The 23,778-nt window shown below is 39.7% G+C and overlaps 1 protein-coding gene across 1 annotated transcript in view; it reads right to left on the reverse strand.

Moving 5' to 3' along the window:
• Positions 1 to 925: 925 nt before the first annotated feature.
• The window catches only part of Ppargc1a (PPARG coactivator 1 alpha), a 92,195-nt gene continuing 69,342 nt past the window's right edge, over positions 926 to 23,778 (reverse strand). The window contains exons 8-13 of the mRNA XM_051165220.1: positions 16,200 to 17,118; positions 15,587 to 15,691; positions 15,293 to 15,413; positions 6,963 to 7,084; positions 6,466 to 6,617; positions 926 to 1,701 (exon numbers count right to left, since the gene is read on the reverse strand). Coding sequence (XP_051021177.1) covers positions 1,598 to 1,701; positions 6,466 to 6,617; positions 6,963 to 7,084; positions 15,293 to 15,413; positions 15,587 to 15,691; positions 16,200 to 17,118 — 1,523 coding nt within the window. The 3' untranslated portion in view covers positions 926 to 1,597. The remainder of the gene's footprint in view (positions 1,702 to 6,465; positions 6,618 to 6,962; positions 7,085 to 15,292; positions 15,414 to 15,586; positions 15,692 to 16,199; positions 17,119 to 23,778) is intronic.

Raw genomic sequence — 23,778 nt, forward strand, 5'->3', positions numbered from 1 at the left:
ACAAGAAAATGTGGAAAAATATCGCAGAAGTGGTTAATACCTTGAGGGGCCTAGGATTTAGGATTTCTGTTGTTGTTGTTGACAAGATGCTTAGATCAAAGCTCACGTAAGAAGGGATGAATGTGTGTGAAGCGTCATTTTTGTTGTAGTTGCACTCGACACACACACACACACACACACACACTGTCTTTTGTTTTGTTTTGTTTTGTTGTTTTTTTTTTACAATCAAATATATATAAGCAGTAAGTTTAGCTTCTAAATATGTTAGTGTACAATAATTGTTTCACCTCATAATTACATTTGAATAGTCTTGATTAAGAAAAATTTAGCAGTTTTGAAAAGAAGGCTGCATTTACAGTGCATAGCTGTAACAAAAAAGAACAGAGTTGTAGAGTATGTACATAAAATAAAAATACTCCATTTAACATCTGTAAATACTTAACTACATCAGAGAATGTAGCAATTACACTATCTGAACACATCCAGAGAGTTGTACTCAACCCTCAGAAGTCATGGAACACCACCTCTGCTCCTCAGAAGGAACCGCTAAACACACTCCCCACTTGACCAATGACAAGGCTTTTCAAAATTTGCAGTGGAAGATCAACATTTTGGACATATACATAGGTGTCAGGACAAAGGACGAACTACAGAAACTTCAAAATGTTAGGAAAGTTTAGCATCTGGTGATTGAAGTATCCTCTCCCACCCAGATCCCATGGCAAAAGGAGAGAGGGATAAAGAGAGGACAGAGAGAGAGAGAGGAGAGGAGAGGAGAGGAGAGGAGAGGAGAGGACAGGAGAGGAGAGGACATTAGTTCTATGGAACCTGTAGTGTCTTCAGGATTGTCATGTAATCATTACATTGAAACAGAGAGAGAGAGAGAGAGAAAGAGAGAGAGAGAGAGAGAGAGAGAGAGGAGAGAGAGAGAGAGAGAGAGAGAGAGAGAGAGAGAGAGAGAGAGAGAGAGAGAGAGCTTGCTTCAAGTTGGCTGTGCACTTTCTGAAAAGACAGTACCGGAGGCTGACGGCAGACATCAGCAGTTTCATTTTAGGGCGGTTAGTGAGTTTTCTTTCCTTTGAATTTATATATATATTTATTTTTCTTTTGTATAGATTATGAACATTTTGAAGGTGTAGGTTTTAAGTGTGTCTTCATGGAAATGCTGCCATTTGAAGGGGTTTGCCCTTGTTCATTCTGGTAAGATGCCCCCAAGTCATCACATGTACACACGTGTACTTCCCATACGAGTACACACACACACACACACACACACACACACACACACACACACACACACACTGTCACCAAGAGCCTCCAGGGAAAGCAAAGCTGACACCCGTGAATAAACATATGCTTACTGGACTATCACTTCATCTCTCGCCTCTTCAGCAGCTGTGTTCATGTAAACCGTTGTTGTTGCTGTTCTTGTTCTGGTATGGTTGTTGTTGTTGTTGTTGCTGTTTTGCTTTATTTTTGTACAGAGAGTGTAAAGTAGGAGAGATTCCTAAGTATGACTTGCAAGAGTCTTGGGAAAGGACGCACCGTCCCGTGAGGTATTGACCAATCTCTCTGTCATCCTCAGTCAGGGAACTTGTTACCTGCGCAAGCTTCTCTGAGCTTCCTTTAGTAAACTATCAAAATCCAGAGAGTCATACTTGCTCTTGGTGGAAGCAGGATCAAAGTCATCTGAGTTTGAATCTGAAAGAAACCCAAACCAGGTTAGATGCATCATCCTTTGCAGCTGAAAGTTAATACAGTTCAAGATCTCTGGCTCAACTGCAGTGCAGCTAGTCAGTGTACTTAAAAACAATGCCTGAATTCTATTCAATGTGTACATGTAAACACAGAAAGGAATAGCTAGCTAACTTTCAAAACAAAAACCTATGGATTCACTGTATACCTAAAAACTCAAAGTACACAGAAAGAGTGGACCAATATTTCTTTAATGTTTAATATCTTATTAGTGACTTATTAGTTTCTCTTATTGGCATTTAAGTGATTTGCCAATAGTTCCCCAATAACTTAGATGCAAACGTACAGTTGAAGCTGGAAATAATTTTCCCATTCAATAAATTTAACTTTATTGAGCATAAAATTCAGCTGAATAGGAGAGACAAAGATCATTCTAGAAAGCCTTAAATTTTTCAGCTAGGTCAAATCAGATTTTATGGAAAATCCTGCATGTTACTTCAAATAACTCTTTTTAAATAGTTGTGTTTAGTAACGTGTGTAAAGTAAAATTCTTTTAAGCACATATAACTATTCTCTATTTATATCCACCAAAAAAGGGTAGATAGTTCATGCTGCTCTTACAAGTGAGAAAGAATTGCTTGAAAATATAACAAAAGCCTCCTGTGAATGAATTACTTTCTTGGAAAGTATTTATTTGAAGGGAAATAAAATGTGTTCCTTTCAGAAACACCCTTAACAATTCTACTGAGCCTAGAAGAATTTTACATTTTCCTAAGCTAAGCCTCAGTACAGAAACAGGAATGCAAGACTAGAGAATATGGAAACATACATCTCAACATGAAGACACACTTCGCTGAGGTTGGGAGTGTAGCTCTTGGCAACTCTGTAGGACATAACGCATTAGGGGACCAGGAAGGGCATTTTGCCTTTTGTAGAGAGGGAATTTAGAGAATTCAATTGCCTACTGTTGGACTATCCCAAGGGTAATCCAAAATTTAATGCTCTATACTTCTATTGATGACTATTCAGAATAATGTTAGACAATATTTATTAAGAGTTTCTGTACTGGGATGAACTTCAGTTAAATACACACATTGTGCCTCTTAACAGGCATCCAAAAGAGGCCCTGTCTGTTGGATGAGTCAGGCTATGTGGGAGACAACAGCAGGAACTCCACCATGCCCTCCACACTCTGTGTTGGAGCACAGTAAGATGTGGTGGAAAAAAAACGGAAATAAACTAAAAGCCATTCTCACTGCTTAAAAAAGAAATTGTTATAAATAATGATCCGATATTAATAGAATTTTTTTTTAAAAGACCACATTTGCTTTCTTAGTACCTGAAAACCTGTTGGCAGTGGGCAGGTACTCAAATTAATGTTGTTCAGTAGATGCATTAATCTCAGGAAGCACATACTATAAAAACAATAGCCCAAAACAAATATTCATATTGCAGTCTGGAAATTATTTACCAATAAATGGCAAGGAAGCAGATATTCAACATCTGATATTGTAATATACTGCTTTAGTAATTAAAGAAGTGATGATGAATGTAGTATTTCATTTTTATATGCCTGAAGATGATTTCTGTATATAACTAATATTTAATTAAAGCTATTGTATTCTTAATACAAATTCACCCTGTTCTAATCTCATATTTCATGTTTAACATTTAAAATAAACTTAGAATTTTTTACTTTATTTTACATGCATGAGTGTTTCTCCTGCAGATATGGCCTCATCCCGTAGAAGCCAGAAGAGGGTGTTAGATCCCCTTAAACTGGAGTCATAGATAGTTGTGAGCCACCATGCGAGTGTAGGCAGTCAGACCCAGGCCCTTTGAAAGAGCAATAAGTATTAGGAACTGCTGGTGTGTATCTCCAGCCCTGTTAAACATGTTTTATTGAAGGTATTTTGTTAGTAAGAGTCCTTTGATTGTATGACAGTAGACAGAGCCGATAGAGAGAAAGTCCTAGGTAAGAGACATCAAATCTTGGCTTCATCCTTACAGCCCAATCTAGTCATATTAAATTTTCACTCTCATTTATAAAACTGGCTAATAAATAGTAATTGGAATCACTATATTTTCCTCTGTTGGTGTTGTAGTCATCAATAACCAGTTTCTGTGGTAGACAAATAGGATGTCTGTGCTGGGATAACTTCATTTGGCAAAGCAAATAAAAGAGGGGAAAATGGTAGAATCTGTCTAAAATGATAGCACAGTTTCCAACCTCAGTAACAGTAATATGTATGGTGTTGGTTTTGTTTAATTTTAACATGAGCTTCCAATCTCTTTACATAAACAGTGCATTATTATGTTCCTTTTATTTAGGGATCACACATAGCTTGAAACATTTAATCTAAATTCTTAGCAGAAACAAAGATAAGACACTTTAAATTTTCACTGAGCTCCAAAGCTAGTCTCTAACATTAATTCTTCCACTTAAAAGCAATCCAAAATTTCTAATTTCTTATTGCTCACATTTTTAATTATAACCTACTTATATTATACCAGGCATTGGGATGTCAGCTCCCCCACAGACATTTAATATGCCCCCACACACATCATATGAGCTATTTTATATAGAAATGATCAGAACTTAATGGAGCTGAAACACTTATCCAAGATCAGCAATGATCCAGGTCTCCAGCACAGGGTGACAAGATTCTGGTGCTGGGGATCTTTTGGCTGCCGCAGGAATATATTCGGAACAACCGTACCTTGATAGCCTTGATATGCTTTAGGGAGCTTGAATACTCATGGTGTTGCAATGTGCATCAAGCATGATTTAAAAAAAAAAAAAAAAAAAAAAAAATATATATATATATATATATATATATATATATATATATATATATATATATATATATATATATATATATATATATACATGTAGTGAGTGAGCCTAGCAATGGCAATGTTTCCATGGCTGCTGGCTAGGCAGGGAGATAACGAGCCGAGAAGGAGCATTCTTCTTAGAAATATTGCAGGGAGGTGCCAGTTCAATTTGGAAATAGCATCTAGTGCTCCCTCTGCCATGATGAATCGTGATCTAAAGACCCCTCTAGGTAGCTTGTTTTAAGATCTAGATGTTGTGAGAGAGTGGAAACACCCTAGCCTTCATCACTAAAGAAAATAAGTCAAATCAACTCAAGGTTTCAATCTGTCTTGACTGTTTTTATCAGCCACCATTTGAACAAATGACTGGCTGGGTTTTGTATTCCCATCCCTAGGCCTCTATCTCTCTAGCAGTCAGCTGCCGCTCCCCTGGTTCCCTCTATCTACTTAGCTAGTGAAGTGAATTATAGCATATTACCCCTGAACAATGCATAGCACCTATATCAATTACTCCAAGAAGACACAACTGTGCTGGAAGGGAAAAAGAAATCCCAGTAGTTGGTAATCATTTTTTGTCTTTATACTTCACCAGAGCAATCGTGAATGGATAGCTAATAATGCTGAGGAATAGATGTGTATGCTAATTTTATCCTTATTATGCATTAATTTAAAATAATCATGATATGTACATTTGCCACTTTTCTTCATTCCTTCCTCAAAGAATTAAAAGGCATATAATGCACATGTTAGATAGGAAATGGCATGCAAAGCAACAAAATTAAAATTAGAAAGAAAATTAAGATGTCCATTGTAGCATTATTTATAATATCAAAAAATAAAAATTGAATGGAAATAGAGTTACAATGAATTATCCAGGATAATGATACTACCTGCTCAGCAAAATAGTAGGCAATCATTAAAATGCATACATGAGTTATTTTTAGTCCTGTGAATCACATTAGGGAACTAATATATGTACTATTGCTTTAAAAAATAGGTAGGACTTTAACTATATGTACAGGTATAAGCACACACATGCACGTACATAAAATGATCTCACCTACAGAAAAGGGGACACTCTAAGACGAAATTCTTAAGTCACTTGGCAATAGTGTCTCCTGATTGGAATTTTACTTTTCATCTAAAGTGCCTCCTTTGACCAGGAAAAAGTAAATAGTTATATTGATTTTATTTTAACCATATGTACAATGGGCACGGTGACAACCTATACCTTTTATTGTGAGTTTGCTTTCAAATTATAGGTGGTTGAAGAGATTCCTATGTGACATGTAGGATCTGCAAATGCTCCACAAATGTCTTTTTGTTGTTGTTGTTGTTGTTATATTTTATTCTCAAGAAAGAAAATATGTGGTCATGTAGCTAATGAACTTCAGTTTTCTCTTCTCTGGTATAATTAATAGATGAGAGTATTTCCAAGTGCTTGTGACATAATAAGGAAGGAAGAGCAGGTCCTTGGCATACCTTATTTAACAAAACAATGACAGTGCTTAAGTTTACAGGAAAGGATTGAGTGGGGGCATGGGGTGCAAACACAATCTACAACCACAGATGTGTGCAAAACTTGAATAAATGTAGATACAGATGTATAAAACACATTTATACTCAAGTAAGACAGTAACACACACATACACACACACAGACACACACATACACACACACCACAAATGGTGACAGTTTAGCATCTATACCAGCGTCAAGAACATCTGTCATTTATAGCTCAGACTTAAGCTCCTACCTTCTGAAATAGCCTACAGAAACACAACAACAACAACAACAAAAACTGCATTCAAATATTCCCTTCAGGAGAGGCAAGTACAGCCTAACCGAAGGGGTTCACGGAGCATGCTCACTTTCATTTTGACCTTTACGCTATGGATCCATCCTTCCATGTATAATAGTTCTATAACATACCTAGGTCTGCATAGTTAGACTTGAAAAATTGCTTCCGTCCACAAAAGTACAGCTCAAAGTCAGTTTCATTTGACCTGCGTAAGGTATATCCATTCTCAAGAGCCGCAAAAGCGTCACAGGTGTAACGGTAGGTGATGAAACCATAGCTGTCTCTGCGATGGGCAGGGAAGAGACATCGAGAGCCAGTTAGGCAGTGTCAGCACAGAGGACCTGCCACCCCTTCTACTTTGGGAGACATCAGTGGTGCCAGTGTCTCTGTCAACACATCCATTTATCAGTGGGATTGTCCTGTCAGGCAGCTAAATACTTATTCTGAGACAGGAAATCTCAACTAGAAAGATTAATAAATAGGGATGAAAGAAAATAAATAAGGTTCTGAACTCAACTTGTCATCTGTCAAAGCACTTACATTGGCAACTCCCATCCCAGTAATATTAGGGTCATAATTTTTTACATACGTCAGCTTCTAAACAAGAAATAATTTTGAAGATTCTCACCCATCATCCTGAAGATTTACTGTGCATTCCTCAATTTCACCAAAAACCTCAAAGCGGTCTCTCAGTTCTGTCCGCGTTGTGTCAGATCTGATTTTACCGACGTAAATCACACGGTGTTCTTCCTAAAGGCAAAAAGCAAGGACAGACTTTCTCTAGCTCTGGAGATAAAATGAAGATGTGGCACTAGATGCGTCCACGGACACATAATTGTGTGCAGGAACTCACACAGCAGTCTCATTAGTACTAAACAGACAACACATCTAAGGAAAAGCCACTTAGGAAGCAAGTTTGACTTCCCATGCCTTAAGGTTAGGAACTTGGTTCACACTTTCTTCTCCACAGATCTGTTTTCTGCTTCTTCTGCCCCACTCTTGTCTTTCTTCACATGGACTTGTCTGGATGGATTTTTTTTCCTACAACTCATCTTTTCCTCCACTCAAGTTTTTATGCTGCCCTTCCACAGGGCCCTAGCTACACCGCGTTCTTTCCGTCCCAAAGCCTTTGCACATGGTATTTCCCCATAATGTGGAATATATGCTCTAAACTGCACTCCAAGCCCCTCACATATACTCTCTCGAATTAAATTAAGCTCCACAGCTGTCTCATTGGAGACGTTAGGTGAAGTGCTATTAGCTGGCCTTATGAAATCTGTGTTTCCTCTGTAGCCCTCTGTTTACGTACAATTAAATCATTACCGCTTTATTCATTGCTCACTGCCTCTCTCCCCAGCCCAAGGAAGGATTCATGAAATTGGATGCCGTATCTTTCCTTTGTCCCACTTTATGGTAAGTATAAAAGAGAATCTCAATGAATATTAAAATCGATTAAAAATTTTATTTTATTTTTATATGCATGACTCTTTTGCCTGCATATATGTTGGTGTGCCACATTTGTGCCTGATACCCATGGAGTTCAGAAGAGGACATTGGATTCCCTGGAACTGGAGTTATAGGGGTTGTAGGCTACCATACAGTTGTTGCAAAGCAATCCTGTATCCTCCTCAAGAGCTAAACGTATTCTTAGTCCTAACCATTCTCTCCAGGCCTCAATTAATACTTTCTAACACTATCTCATGCGTGAGTGGTCTTTGTCCTCCTAGATGTTCCAACATGATGTTGGTATTCTGTGAGTGGGGTCCCCTATTAAGGGGAAAGGCCAACTAAGGCAGCTCAGCTGAGTGCCTTACAAGAGGAAGTTACAGGTTACAAGGCAAGAAGGATACAATAGATGCATGTTTGCAGGCTACTATATGAGCAGACTCACTTAAAAAGGAACTCTGGAAATCAGAGGGCAGACTCCACTCAAGCACTCGGTACATACAGTTCCTCTGACCACTGCTCTCATGCCTACTAACTGGCCCGATGAAGTAAAGCAAGCAGACACATGATTCGCTTCCATGTAGATTGTATGTCGCAGCTGAAGGCTGACACCGTATTTCCAGGGCACACAACACAGCTGGACAGTCAGTAGAGAGACATGGCTGGTGAGGCTGGGGCCTCAGCAAGGCTTCACACACATTATCAAGGGAATCATAACACGACATTCCATTCTATTTACGCACCCAGTTTTAGCCCAACAGCCAAATGTGATGGGGCTGTTATCTAAACTTAAACTTCCTGGCGCCTGCTTGCATGGTGTTATGGATTTTTTTTAATGAGCCTTTTAGGAAAGTTACTACTGTGTAAAGAAAGGAGATGGAACTGCAGAAGAGAAAGGAAGAAATTGAGCCATAGCACAGAAATTGCTCAGCTACCATTATGGGAATACGCACAGCCCATGTATTCAAGGAAATGTGAGGTTACAGCTAAAATCGACCATATGTGCAGACATATTGGGACACTTTCTGAATTGCAGCTTTATACAAAGCTGTATGCAACAACGATCTTCACAAAAAGACATAACTCAGAGGACCTTTTCTAGGACTGAGAGAGAGTCTGCAGTGAAAGACGACACAGCTCGAAAGAGTTGTTCCTCCATCACTCAAATTACATTTTAATCTAGCAGCTCTTTTTATGAAATGCAAGGACGGGCCAATGCCCTGCTTCCTTACAAAGACCAGAAGATTGAAGATGAGTTGAAAGGGTCTAAACAATGTTCAAGTCCCTTGTTTTCCACAAGCTAAACATGAAAGCAGAAGAAAGACACCTTAAGGTCTAAACGGCAAAGACAAAAAAATCTGTCCACCATGGGCCAAGATTTCCAGCAAAGAATCAGCCTTTTAGACAGCAGGTTACCAAGAAGAGACTTGATACCCTATGAGCATATACAGGGGGAGGTAATCCCCCTCAGTCACAGTCATAGGGGAGGGGAATAAGGGGAAAAGGGGAGGGAGGGAAGAATGGGAGGACACAAGGGATGGGATAACCATTGAGATGTAACAAGAATAAATTAATAATAAAAATTTTTAAAAAAGAATCAGCCTTTTAACACATTGAAGTTGAATTCGAAGGATGAATACAGTTCATATGTTAAAAAAAAATAACATTTGCATCCAATTTTTCAAGACATTAATTTCTAAACAGGAGATGAAAGGAGAAGAAATCAAAATGCTTAATAACATTTCCAACTTCTTTAGTGCTGGAAGGAGCTCAGAACCTTTGGAAAAAGCTGGTTGAAAAATTATTTTCAGACCAGTTTTCACTATTGAGGAGGATGGAACATTTATCAAATAACTTTTAGCTTCAATTTTCACAAAGGCTAGTTTGCTGATGGGGTGGGTAATAAAATTGGAGATTTATGTTGCATTAACCGCTGCAGTAAATTCTCATTACACTAAAATACAGGAGATAAATAATGAAAAAAGTATGATGGAATTAACTGACTTTCTATTACTAAAATCTTTATCAGGAAGAGCATAGAGCATGCTGGTTAGCTGAGAAAAGCAAACGATGGCAGCTTCTCATGAAGTAACGTTGAGTTTTGGGTGACTGTTCAGGCAGCAAACTGTCATTGTTTTCATTTTGGAAGATGCTAGCCTGTACTTCATGTTTACTCAAGTAATTAATTTTATTCCTTCTCAAGTCTCTGATTGGGTTGAAATCCAGATAGCTTAGTTTTACAATTAAGCTTAGTTGTTTAGGGGTTAAGATTTTTTAGGTCTAGATGCATGTTTTAAGTTCATAGAGATGAGATATGATAGATATTGACTTACATGCAGAATTTTAGACTCACCAAAATAGAAAATATGTTTTCTTCAAGGTTGGCAAATACAAATAGCCAAAACACTATGAATGTAACATTTATATAATTCCTGATTATTTTGTGGTTCTTCTTGCTGTATATAGTTTATTGTATATATGTGTAATAATATAAAAAGGTACGTAAAAAAAGAAAAAGCAATGAAAAGAAAAAATAAAGAAAAATGTAACAGAAAAAGAAAAGAAATAATGTGACTTTCAGTAAGTGGGGTTTGACTAAGGAGAGATAGGAAGCAGTGTGATTCGATGTTTTCTGAGAACTATATAGGCCAAGTGAAGTGTTAGATCTTTTTGAATGGATCAGCTCAGTAAATTGTCCTGTGTTCCTAGATACCTATGTGTTTAGTATAATTTCAATTTGGTTCCCAGTACTTGCTTGTATTCTGCATTTTTAATTCAGGGCAGCATAAAAATTGCTAACACTTCTTTCTCTGCAAAGGGTATTCCATTTTAACCACCAGAACATAAGAATGTTGTTTTCAATTCCAAAGCAGTTGCAAAGTAACTTCAGCACAAATTCTCTCAAGGTACTTCTGGAGAAATAGCTCAGGGGTAGGTCAGCATGCAATGTCCCAGTGCTTCAGACTCAGCACCCCCACACATCACATGGGTCTGGTGAATATTATGCATAACTGAACAGTCTAGTAAAATAATTTTATTTCTAAAAAAAATAAGGCAACAGTTGACAGCCAGCTAAATATACAGAAAGAAAGAAAGATCACCTAAAAAATGATTGAAAAAAAATTTGTTGTCCTTTCTCTTAATATTGAATACCCTTATATAGTGGAGAAGACATTTACTATGTTTCCTAGTAAAGGGTCTTTTGGGGACAGTGTTCAGATTTCCAGAATTAACTCTGGGAAAATACTAAAAAGAATCTCCCAGGTTTGAAACACAGGCTACCCTGTGTCAGTCCAGGAGCTGGCAATCAAGGCACAGGTGAGATGTACCCATCTCTAGAGACCAATAATAATGCCTTTAAATTTTTTTACTTGAATATCATGAGAATATAAAGGTCACACCATTCATTGTAAATATTTTGATGACACTGGGCATATACTTGCACTTGCCAAACCTTGACTATAATAAAGGCATTGCTTTCCTTGTGTTTCTGTGGTCTTTCCCCACACTCCATCGCTGTGTGTACTCATATGAGATGTAAATAGTCCTCTAGCATTTCTTTCTCTTACAAAACTGAAAATTTCCAAATAAAACATATATTTCCCTGTAATGAAAATTCCCTGAAACAGCTAAATACTCCAAGGCAATTTTTAAAAAATGCTTATATAGGAAACTGAACCCTTTTCTCTAAGAAGAAGAACTGACATTTCTACATTTGGAGAGAGAGACATTTGTAATCAGCATCACTAATGTATTGTTTGTGGTTCCTCACCTGTATAGATACCAATAGAGGAGAGATTTGTGAGAGCCTAGCCATTTCTCAGCATCTGGGTTTGGTTCTAAGCTCTGAGCCATATCATAATACTTAGATTTGTTCTTTAAATTAACACCCTATTATCATGTTTCTGGCAGAATCTGTACAGATTGCAAATGGAGTTGGAGTTGAATTTTAACCAAAACTTAAAACAGTGACAGCTCAGACACTAAGTCCTAAACTCCAATGTTCATAGCACCAGTGTTATCTCAATTATTTTAAACTTAGGGACAGAGAAAGGCAGAGAGTCACTTGGATTTTTGAGATCGGATTTGGATGGAAGTTACATGAAAGCACACCCTGATGTCACAGCAAGGTCCAGTCATGGTGGAGACTTCTGTATTTGTCATTTCTAATTGTTAGTGTTCTCTTAGCTTCATGAGGGTTTGCTCAAATTGGGTTCTACTAAGACTTGTAGAATCTTGACAAATTTATAGACCTCCTAGACCACTTTCCCTGAAAATTAAACATAAATGCAAGACCACATTTTAAGGCTTTTTACATTTTCTTTTGGAACCTCTGAGTTGCTGGTTCCCTAGACACATGATTGCTCTGTGTAGTAGTTAATGCAGCGTTGCATCCAAGACATGACAAATTGAAGTGGCCATGCATTCCATCACTTTAAGAGCACCTCAAATTCTGGATGGGAGTCGCCTATCTAGCTAACCTATCTTGGCTTTCATAGCTGCCTACTGAATGGAATTTAAAGCCAATGCGTAAAAGTCATTGTCGGCATGCTGTGCTCAAGTCCATAAAAGTAGTTGGTTTTTTTTTCTTTCAAATGCATGATGCCACCTAAAAGAAAACCTTTATGATGTGAAGAAGGGAATCAATTACAAAAATCTTCCAGTGGGTTAAACCATTATATAGTGCCATTGTGTTTCAAAACAGAGTTCAAAATCTTTAGCATGAGTTACAAGAGTCCAAACTCTGCCTGCTGCTGAGACCTCCTGGCAGATGTCCAATCCATCCTACCCCAGTGTTATACTAAAATCACTAAAGGTTCCCAGTATATTGAGCTGCTTTCCAGAGATGCTTCCTAGGCAGAGCTTCAACCTTGAATAGCAATGTTCAATAAAAGCATAGCACAATATAAGTTATGTAAGATTTTCTAAGAGCTGCATTAATATAGAAAAAAACAAAATAATGCTAATGATACACACTATTTATCACAAAATATCATGTGACTCATGATAGATACAAAAACAAACATTTAGAAAATTCCCACTATTCTTTGTACTAAGTCTTAAAAATCTATTCATATAGTTCATCTTGCCATATTGGACCTATTAGTTGTTTTAAAAAAACTTTATCCTCCTTAATTTTAAATTGTTGATCACTTTTAATATGCCCATGTTTGTTCTCACTCATCCACAAGTCTGGGTGACCACTTTTAGCCATGTATCTTAGACGAACCTACTATCATGACACTAATCACATTTATTTCCAGCTTGTACATCTTTAGTTGCAAGCCTATTTCAAATCTCTTTGGAATCAGGTACCAGGTCTTACCTAAATTTCTATCTTAATCACCTGGCCATTACTTGTCATGGTATTCTAAGACTTCATGTGTGCCGAACAGAAATAGCATATAACTTTCAAAGTGTGAATTTATTAAACAGAAAGTCTCAAACATGTATGAAGTACTTGCTACCCATATATCACTGTCTTGGTGAACAGTTTCTGTTACCTGTTTTGTTTTGCTTTTTCAAATGTTTTTCTAAATCTAAATAAATACAAATGCCAAACATCTCACTGGTGTCTAGTTAATGCATACTGTTTTCGTATATCCAAGTTGACATTTGGATTACTCCAATTCCTCATCCAAAGAGTACTGATAGAGACTGTCTTTGTCAGAGAATTTTGTCAACATTTGAGAGACGAATGGAAGAGAGGAAGAGCTTAAGAGTAATGGCAAATTACTAGATATTTTTAGAGCCAAGTTAAACCAGCAAAAAGCTTGTCACCCTCCCCATCTTTATTCTAATTAAGTATCTAGACCTAAATTATCTGGTAGGCATAAATTAAATACATGTCATTTATCTACATATTTTTTATTAAAATGTTCATCTTGCTTTGATTAGAACTGCAATGTATTTTGCCCAAGTGAGCAAATAATACCCCAAATTTAAGAAAAAATTAAGAACTTTATAAGATATGAATTTACAAATAGTAGATGCAATGAGTCAGCAAACACTACGTCAATGCATGTTCTCTCAATGTGATTCTCCTTTGTAATGAGTAACTGCTTTGTGTGCTGTGAAAAGGCTTTGTAAACTACACAACACTAATAATGTTAGTTATGATGTTTATTGAGTAGGCCACTAATTAAATACAGCAATATTAGAAAAGTTGAAATGTTCATTTTCATTAGTCTTCCTAAGTATGAACTAATGACATCCTGGCAAATCTTAACATCACAGCTTATTTGAAAGTTGAGGGGAAAAATGGGGTAAAGTGTTATAATTTTCAGAATGCCTTTGACTCGATCCGTAGCAGACCCAGAGTTAAATGGCAGCGAATACCCAGAACTTCAATATAACTATTCAATTATGTGTCATTTCTGTTTCTTTAAATGTCTGTGATCAACAGATTTCTCATTTAACCTTTCTACTCTAGCCAGTGACTGTCAATTAAGATGATTTCACCCCATCAGTGTGGTGTTTTATGCAGTGAGTTTTTCGGGGGGGGGTTGTTTGTTTTTATTTTTGGTGTGTGTGTGTGTGTGTGTGTGTGTGTGTGTGTGTGTGTGCTTTATCAACTTTTGCTATTATTTCCTGTGTTTTCTTGGAGGTACCACAGGAAACCAGCTTTAATAGTTAGAGTCTATTTCTTTAATGCTTAGTTAGCTTATATGCAAGCTATGTCAAGTGCTGCCTGGTACTGCAGTGACTTGGAGCGGCTAGCACAGACAGGCAGCAGGTGCAATGAACCAAAACAGTGCCATAGCTCATTGATTAGCCACAGTGTCCAGGAGCACTATGTTGGGAAAGACCCCAAGGCTCTGTGGGACCTCAGAGGGACAGAGCTCCGTGATTGATTAAGAATGTCTGTCATGGGTGTGTACTGGATTTTGACCACCTGAGTGCCACTTTTTTTTTTCCTTGCCATCCAAGGTCTATGATGGTTAGTAATAGCAGGAGAGAGCTGGGTCTAGAGTATGTGTTAGCAGCTAGTTAAGGACAGAATTGGATTTCAGAGAGCAAGCAAGGTTCAGCATAACCTATGCATCTTTACGCATCGGCTTTGCCCATATGAAAGTTGAAGGCATCAATTGCCAGCACCGTCAGATGCTGGCCCATCAGAGGAAGGAATGCTGACTTCCTTAGGCACACTCCCCCTGTGACTTTAAATGGAATGTGGACTCTCCTTACGCTCCACTCAGAGAAAGAGGCAAGGCAAAGATGACTGTAAAACACATGTTCTCCAATTCCTATCAAACCAAAGAAACCACCCCTTCCTCCATTTTTCGAAACAAATCTTAAGAAAACTGAATATGAGAAATATACTTGACACTGTTTTGTTTTCCCAGATAAGAGGGTCTTAAGACTCTGGTACTTTAAAGCCAAAAAGTTGAGTAGTCTCCATGTTAACAAAGCACTAACTTTTGATTGTTGTTTAATCTGCGGGGGGGGGGGGGGGAGTCACAGAGGAAAAGAAAAGAAAACAAATTGGCTCGAGGGGGGGGGGAGGCTTACAATTGCTTTCTGCTTCTGCCTCTCCCTCTGCTTGGCCCTCTCAGATTCCCGCTTCTCATACTCTTTACGGTGCTCGTCCCTCTTCAGCCTTTCATGCTGATATGCTTCGTAGCTGTCATACCTGAGAAACATAGCCTCATTATTAAGTCGACCACGTCCAGGTGCGTGGAAAAAAAAAAAAAAAAGAAACATTTGAAACATTTAGGGAGGGGTGGAGAAGAGTTTGGCGTGATTAGTCTTGCCGCCTAAAGGAGGGGTTGGGGGAGCTGAAGGAAGAAGAACAGGCCTCATTACCTGGGCCGACGGCTGTAGGGTGACCTTGAACGTGATCTCACATACAAGGGAGAATTTCGGTGTGTGCGGTGCCTGTAGTGGCTTGAGTCATAGTAGAAGCAGGATCTGGGAGAGAGGAGAAAACCAAAAGGACGTTTTCAACTGCCTCTTAGCACAAGTTTACTGGGACCGCTGAACACCTCTGGGTTGCCTTTTCTTTCCTAGCAAGATCATCCAGTGACAGCTTGCCATCAGCTAGTCAGCCTGGAGACCAAGGCGTGATAGATTCCTTCTCCGCGTGTCTGACTGATGTTGCTGTGGCTCAAGGGAAGGGTACGCTGTCAGGCTTATCTTACATGGATCTCAACTCTCCCGGCACAGGGCTGCATTTCGGGTAATGGAAAAAGTTACACAAGCAAGGTCCTTACAAATGGCTTTCTCTGTCCTGATTGGCCAAGGCAGAGTGCTCAGAGCTGGGCGTGTAAGAAAACAAGAAGAAAGGGGGCGGGGAAGAGTGATGTACAAAACTTGGTTCATTAGCTGATTGGCTCCGGAAGGGCAACCTTGAGGTTGGATATTTTCTATGACTTCCGGGGAAACACTTTAGCACTGGGTGGGTTTTGACATGCCGTACCTTGAAGAGGATCTACTGCCTGGGGACCTTGATCTTGACCTGGAATATGGTGATCGGGAACACGACCTGTGTCGGGAAAAGGATCTTGAACGAGAGTGCATCCTTTGGGGTCTTTGAGAAAATAAGGATTTGGGTGGTGACACTGAATCCCGACAAGGAGAGTTAAAAGAAGAGCAGGAAGGCGACACATCGAACAATGAATAGGACTGTGTGCCATCCCAAGGGTAGCTCAGTTTATCACTTTCATCTTCACTGTCATCGAATAGGCCATCCATGGCTAGTCCTGAATTTATAAACACAGGTAGTTTGGAGAATTGTTCATTACTGAAGTCGCCATCCTTTAGTTCACTGGTCTTGTCTGCTTCGACATCAAAAACAGCTTGACTGGGATGGCCGAAGTGCTTGTTGAGCTCAGCTCGGATTTCCTGGTCTTGGAGCTGTTTTCTGGTGCTGCAAGGAGAGACCTGCTTGCTGGCCTCCAAGGTCTCTCTCAGGTAGCACTGGCCTGAATCTACGGAAGAACAAAAGTGCCCCTGCCAGTCACAGGAGGCATCTTTGTAGTCTAGTTGTCTAGAGTCTTGGAGCTCCTGTGATATGTTAATGAGTATATCCGTTTTGGAATTGACAGACTGACAATAGTCATGGTCACCGAACAGCCGCAGACTGGGCCGTTTGGTCTTCCTTTCGTCGTGTCCCCGGCTGAGCACGGTGGACTTGCTGAGTTGGGCGTACAACTCGGATTGCTCTGGCCCTTTCTTGGTGGAGTGGCTGCCTTCGGTACCGGAACAATCGCTGTACCGGGCCCTCTTTGTTGGCGGTGGCACCCCCACGGTCTTGCAAGAGGGCTTCAGCTTTGGAGAAGCCTTGAAAGGATTATCTTGATTGGCCTTATGAGGAGGAGTCGTGGGTGGAGTTAGGCCTAGGACAAAAGAGAAACACAAAAGAAATGTGGGGGAATAAAGAGAGAAAGACAGAGATAATGGTCTTCAAGGGTAAACACTGTTCCCAACTTTTCTTAGACTTCAAACCAAGGTTGAAACAGAATGAGGAAAAAGGGAACTAAATTCACGGCAAGGTCTGAAAAAAACACTCTTCTAGGTCACTGTCACCCAACAAAGACTGATGGGCAGTGCCAGGCAGCAGGGAAGGCTGTGATATTTTGTATTTCAAACATCTATGCTTCCAGATCCTGCTGCCTAGAAAACAGGAATGTGTCACTGCCAGTTGCTTCAGAAGCAGGTGTCACCAACACTGGCATCTTCAAGGGTGTTGCTAGAGTCACTTAAAAGGAATCAATGTGTTGGGATCTGAGAATCATGGGACAGCCTTGGTGGCGTTTTTTTTTTTTCCCCTGCAAGGAATGCTGCAGGGAATAAAAAGTGGCCCAAGGCTCTTAAAACAATCAAGAGTCTGCCCACAGGGCAATATTTAAAAAAAAAAAAAAAGTGGCACGATAGCAAATTTTGTCCAGGGTGGGAATTAGGTTCATGGGCATGTCTGAAATAGCTTCAGCGAAATAGGATGGCCCTGCTGAACACAAGGTGCCAGGTCCCCTCCACGGCGTGACAGCAGTGAGCCCCCGTCTCCACAGTTCATTAACTTAGTAAACCATGGCTAATGTAGGTAAAATACATTCTTGTAAGCATAACTAATACATTCTGTCTAAAATACGATTCTGCAACAGAAAGCCAACTGCAAAGTGACTCTAACTATCGCCATGCCAGGCGACCATTTTTATTTAGAGCCCATTGTCACTGAGGGTGACAGGACAGAAGGACTGAAACAAATCCAAGCTTCAGCAGCTAATTCCATGAAGAACAAATGTAGGAAGATGGGTGCCTATGGGTCAGTGCTTCATCTGCCTTCCTACAAAGACTTCAAAAGCCAGGGTACCGGAGTCTGAGGTCTAGTAGTTACTGCTAAGTCTCACGGATGTGTAAAGTCTGTTGATTCCATGCTGCCCAGGAAGAAGCACTGTGAAGCTGCACTGCCCCGCCCCCCAGCGTGCCCCATCCTGCCCAGGAAGAATCACTGTGAAGCTCACCCTCCCCCCCCCCGCCCCCCCCCCCCGTGTCCCATCCTGCCCAGGAAGAATCACTGTGAAGCTGCACACACCCCCCTCCCCTCGTGTCCTATCCTGCCCAGGAAGAAGCACTGTGAAGCTACACCCCCTCCCCCAGGGAACTCTGGAGGAGGGCAGACTTCATGCAGTTCAAATAGCTTTATGCTTACACGGGAACATTTTAGCTTACAATAGACTTTCTACGTAGAAGGATGGGTGAATGCCATTCAGAGGGGCGGGGGGGGGGGGGGGGAAGGCTTCATATCAGTTAACAAGCCTGGGGTGAGACTCAAGGCACTGTGTATTTCAAGGAGGAAAATTCCTACCTTGCTGGGGGAAAAAATGTAAATATGTCAAGAATCAAGTAGGTCACAGAGAGGTACTTTGCAATTTTGATATAAACAGGATGGTGCAGTCTTGCTCTCCTACTCAATGATAAAGATGTGGAAGAAATTAATATTTTCTCTTTAAAAAAAGATTTTGTACCAATCTTTGGCAATTTTCAGTATGCTGAGCTAATTATCTCAGTGAAGAATATGAGGGAGGAACTACAGAGAGACAAACGCAGGCATGGGCACACTTCCTTTGGGCAGACCTGAGTTGTACATGAGTGGACTTTGTCCATGTGCCCACTCTTTGCTGCAGCAACAAAGCAGGTAACATTTTCCTGCATGAAACTTCTGTGCCATCAAGGCATGTGTTCCTTTTGTTCTCTCTGTTACAGATGAGCACAAGATGACTTGTTCTCATACTGAGAGGCTCCCATGCCATTTTTTCTTGTTTTGTTTATGCTTTGAATGGTTCTGTTCTTATGTAGAGGTTTCTACTACAGGTTATCCTCGGTGACCAACATAATACATTTTAAGGTACTCATGCTCAAAAAAAAAAAAAAAAAAATGAGATGTCAGGTTCTTGAGTGGTCCCCATCAAGGTCAAAGATACTCATAAACTGATGATGAGGGACTGGGAAGAGGACTCAGGCAGTGAGGCGCCTAGTACACAAACACGAGGACCTGTGTTGAAATCACCAGCACCCATGTGAAAAGCCTGGTGTGGCAGAAGGTACCAGTCACTCTAAGTGATGGGAGGCAGAATCCAGTGAAGCCTTGAAGCTCATTGGTTGGAGAGCCTAAGCCTAACCCATGAGCTTCAGGGTCAGTGAGAGATTTTGCCTCAAACACAATAAATAATGGTGAAGAGTGACTAACCGAAGCTGTATGATTCTGACCCCTGGCTTCCGCATGCACCTGCGTCAGTGTTTACCACACATGCACATGCCAACTCCAACACATATCTATCACACACACACACACACACACACACAAATTAATGATGAGTAAGCTGAGCGAGTGCTAACAAGTGCAGCCAAATAGAGAGAAAGAAAAAGTGACCCTTGTCCTAGAGAGAATGCCATTCAACAGGCAGAATCTACCTGTGTAAATCTCCTTATGCTCATCCCGTTTAAAGTAAATTTTACTTTTCTAATGACTCAAGCTGGGGTGGCTCATGCTGTGTGTGTGTTGCACCTTCCCTGAATCTCTGTCTTTTGCTGCTGCTGCTGTTGTTGTTGCTAACAAGACTCTCATCACTTTTGGCCACGGGGATCATGAGTGCATTGAAGGAAGCTGCCTGGACTTAACTGTCTACAATTTAGTTTGCTAATTTTATTTATTTATTTATTTATTTATTTATTTATTTATTTATTTTGCACTTTCTCTCTGAGTAGTTGATCTTACATGTCAGTGGCCTAAGAGTCACTTAGGAAGCTGATTACACATTTCTAATGAGATGGTTCCCAGGCCACATGCTGAGAGAAGTGAGGTCTTTGAACATCTGTGTAGCACACGGCCTTTACTCCAGATATCTGTGTTTTGACTGACAGTCCAGATGTATAAAAAGAAACCCTGAACTTCAGAAATGCCAAATTAGGCCACTATAAAAGAGAGACTAGCTCTAAAAATACCTTGACTATCTAGGGATTTTAAATATAGAAATATTTTACTCTTGAAAATTTGAAACCCTTGTCCTGGTATCTAAGCTCATTATTGTTAAAATAAATGGTTTTCTAGTTGTTCTTGGCTGTACTGATTCCTCGATGATCGTACTTCATTTAAGTTAAAGACAGAGCTTTTCATGGCCTTCCAATAGCAGAACCTCTTTGCATTGAATAGACACCCACAGCACACCTACTGTGTGCCAGATGCTACATGGCTGCCTAGTACTTTAAACACTCCACCCTCGGGGACATCACAGTTCCTTTTAATAAAGAGGCAATTCTTCCAATTTTGACATCATTACTTTTTTGTTGTGGGTATGCTTTAAATGGATGGAAATGCTTTGGGGGAAACCAAATGTGAGCTGTGAGTGAAAGCCTCAGGGCTGTGAATTTCTGCTCCCATCAACTGCTGCCTCAAATCCTACTTGGCATCAGATGGGAAACAGTTCACTAGGAGGGTAGGAGAAAGATTGGAAGTAATTCACTATTTTCTTTAGTTGTTTTTTTTTTAACCAAACCCCCATAATCAGAGAATATCTCTACACAAGACTGAGAAATTTCATGGATGACAGACTTTGTATCACCCAATGCTTAATTGAAAATCTATTTCTAGATATAGTGGAGACCTAAGGCAAAATAAGGGAAAACAAAATCAAGCACAAGGAACTTTTTTTCTTTTAGTGTTGTGGCAAACTTTTAAGCATTGCTGATGGGACAGGTTACCCCTTGTGGCCCTTGGATCAGCTATATTTCTCTAACCTGACTTGCTCTTCCCCTGTGGCTCAGGGGAGGTCAACACTCAATTCCTTAATGCTCAATTCCTTTGCTCATCTTTCCACTAATGGCTGGACTCTCAATTTCATGCCACAAGCCTAAATCAACAGCGCTAATGCCTCCCATAACCTCTGGCTCCTTTCCTGTGTGTTGATTTTTCTGGGGAATGTGTACATTTTGGTGTTGACAGTACAAGGTATATTCCATGCTCTCTCTTGAACTTAGCAGGTTTTGACAGATTTATGTGAGGACAGATGGCCATTACAGGCTGAAGGCTGACAAGAGGCAGTTCAGAGCATTGTTAAGACACTTGCACAAACTCTCAGCAGTGCAGCTCCGTGCAGAATGTAATTCAGACTATAGCTTTTTTATTGCTGCCTATTTTCTTTTGTCAAAAGAGCCCGCTGTGCAGAGCAACAAATGGCTGCTATTACCCAGAATGTAATGGGTGTCAGACAAATCACGTAACACAAACAATCAAGAGTATGTAGGTCATATTTCAACAGAGCACAACCTTAGCAATATTTATGATTACTGCATTGAAATGTGCTCTATAATAAACAAGTACCTCTACATCACTCACACTTCTGCACTTCTGCACAGTCGATCTGGGAGAAGTGGCACACACTCTACAAGTCATTGTTTTAAACAACCCTTTTATTTAAAGAAAAAAAAAGTCAAAGACAAGTTTGGTTTAGTTTTGTTTTGTTTAGTTTTGTTTTGTTTCTCGTTGTGTTCCATGAAGTGATTTTCTTTGAGGAGCTCTCTTCGGACTTTGCTTGTGTAATTGAATGAATCTAAAAAATGGTGACACCTCTGTCCTGTTTCTTGAGCCCCAGTGTCCACCGAAATTGTGTGGGACTTTTTTTTTTTACCTTTTTTGTGTGTGTCTGCATGTGCACAGTTTATAACCTGTCTCAGAATGTCCTGCTAACTCTGCAGTTTTCTTCAGAGTGAACTTAGCAAGATTTTGCTTGGATGGTGTGACAATTTAAGTTTGAAAGAAAGATAATAAGGGGTTAAGTTAGCATAGAAGTTAACCAAGTTAAGAAGGTAAGGCAAAGACAAGTATATCTTATCTTTCTTGTATATCCTAGAGCTTCATTATGTGGAGGGCATGTCACTAAAGTGGAGATACGGCCAAAACAGTGGAACAGTAGCTATTGCTACAACAGGTGCTGAAGTCATTGGCTGATCCTGGCTCCTCTGGTGTCCTCCATCCCTTGCACACTTCCAAGAGTCACTGAAGCACCACAAAGCCCAAGCACTAAAGTGTTAACACTTGGCACAGTAAGGCCTCCCATGCATTGCCCTGGGTCTCTCTGGCTAGCATCTGTCCACACTGAAAAGGAATCCCCTACCTGTCATCATGAATTATTTTGCATATCATGACTAATCATTGGGGATGAAACTGACTTTGCAGAAACGATTCAAGACTTTCCTACAAAAAGTACCTAATACCCAACTTCAAAGTAGAAGTTATTATTTATTGTCCCTTAGGTACTCTCCCACTGATCTGGGGCAGGGAACTTGGAAATGCAGTTATCTACCACCAAATCCCAAAGCTGATGTGAGGTTGAAAATTACTTTGTTATCCTTGGCTGAAATAGCCAATGGGATGCTATCATTTCCAAACAAGTAAACAGAGAAGAAAGAGTGAACATTACAGACATGGAGCGAAGATGAATGAGGCTGAAAATAGAAGAAAAAGGAGAATATTCATGACAGTCAGGGTGGCCAATGTTCGCTGGGTCTGCCTTTCATGGATTTTCCTAAATAGGAGTGGATTAAATAACCTATCAAAGTCAGTTTGCACTTTCCTTTTTAAAAATTACATTTATTTATTTTTAGTGCATGTGTGTGGTAACATGTAGGTGTGTGCATTTGAGGGCATGTATACATTGCATGCACGTATATGTGTATGAGTGCTTTAGAATATGAAAGTCAGAGAAAAACCCACAACATTTGGTTTTCTCCCTGCAAAATGGAAATCTGAGCAATCAAATTCTGGTTGTCAAGCTTAGCAATAAGTGCATTAGCCAGTGAACCATCTCACTGGCCCACTTCCCAATTTTCTATAGCTGTTTTTTTTTTTTTTTCATGTAAAACTACTGGCTACTCTTTAATGTTTGCATATCAAATACAGAAGAAATAGATACCAAAATGACTTGGTGCATGTAGACTGTCAATGCTTCCTTTAGAAAAATGAAGATCTTCTCTTAAATGAGAAATTCAAAATAGAAAAAAAAAAAGAAATTAATTGGTGAATGTATCTTTGTTTTAGTCACAAATTCACTAAAATGTACTCTGAGTGATTGGTTATTGAAATGAAGGGAAAATACTCAGTTAAAAATAAATGACATCACAAAATGCAGATGGAGGGCCCAGCCCCAAATAGGACACCTATGACAGAACAGCTACAGCTAAAATTAGGGATCATCACAGAAGTGGCACAAAGACTGTAAGAGCCTGAAGACCAGGATGACTGTCCCAGAATCGTATCTTCTGGATATTGCATAGATGAACCCATGAACTAAAAAACAATATGGCTGCCTACACAAGATGTGAATAGACAACACCCGTCAACGTGCCAACAGTAGCAGAGGAGTTTCACAGGTGTCACCAATAAAAAGAGAGCTAGAGGCACTGAATGGCTGCTGGGGAAGTAGGTGCAGTGGTTTTTGCTTTTCTTCTTCTTCTTTATTTTTCGGAATTGAGACCTTAATCCTAAGTGGTTAACCCTAAAT

This window comes from Acomys russatus, chromosome 22, assembly GCF_903995435.1.
Source record: "Acomys russatus chromosome 22, mAcoRus1.1, whole genome shotgun sequence".
NCBI lineage: Eukaryota > Metazoa > Chordata > Mammalia > Rodentia > Muridae > Acomys > Acomys russatus.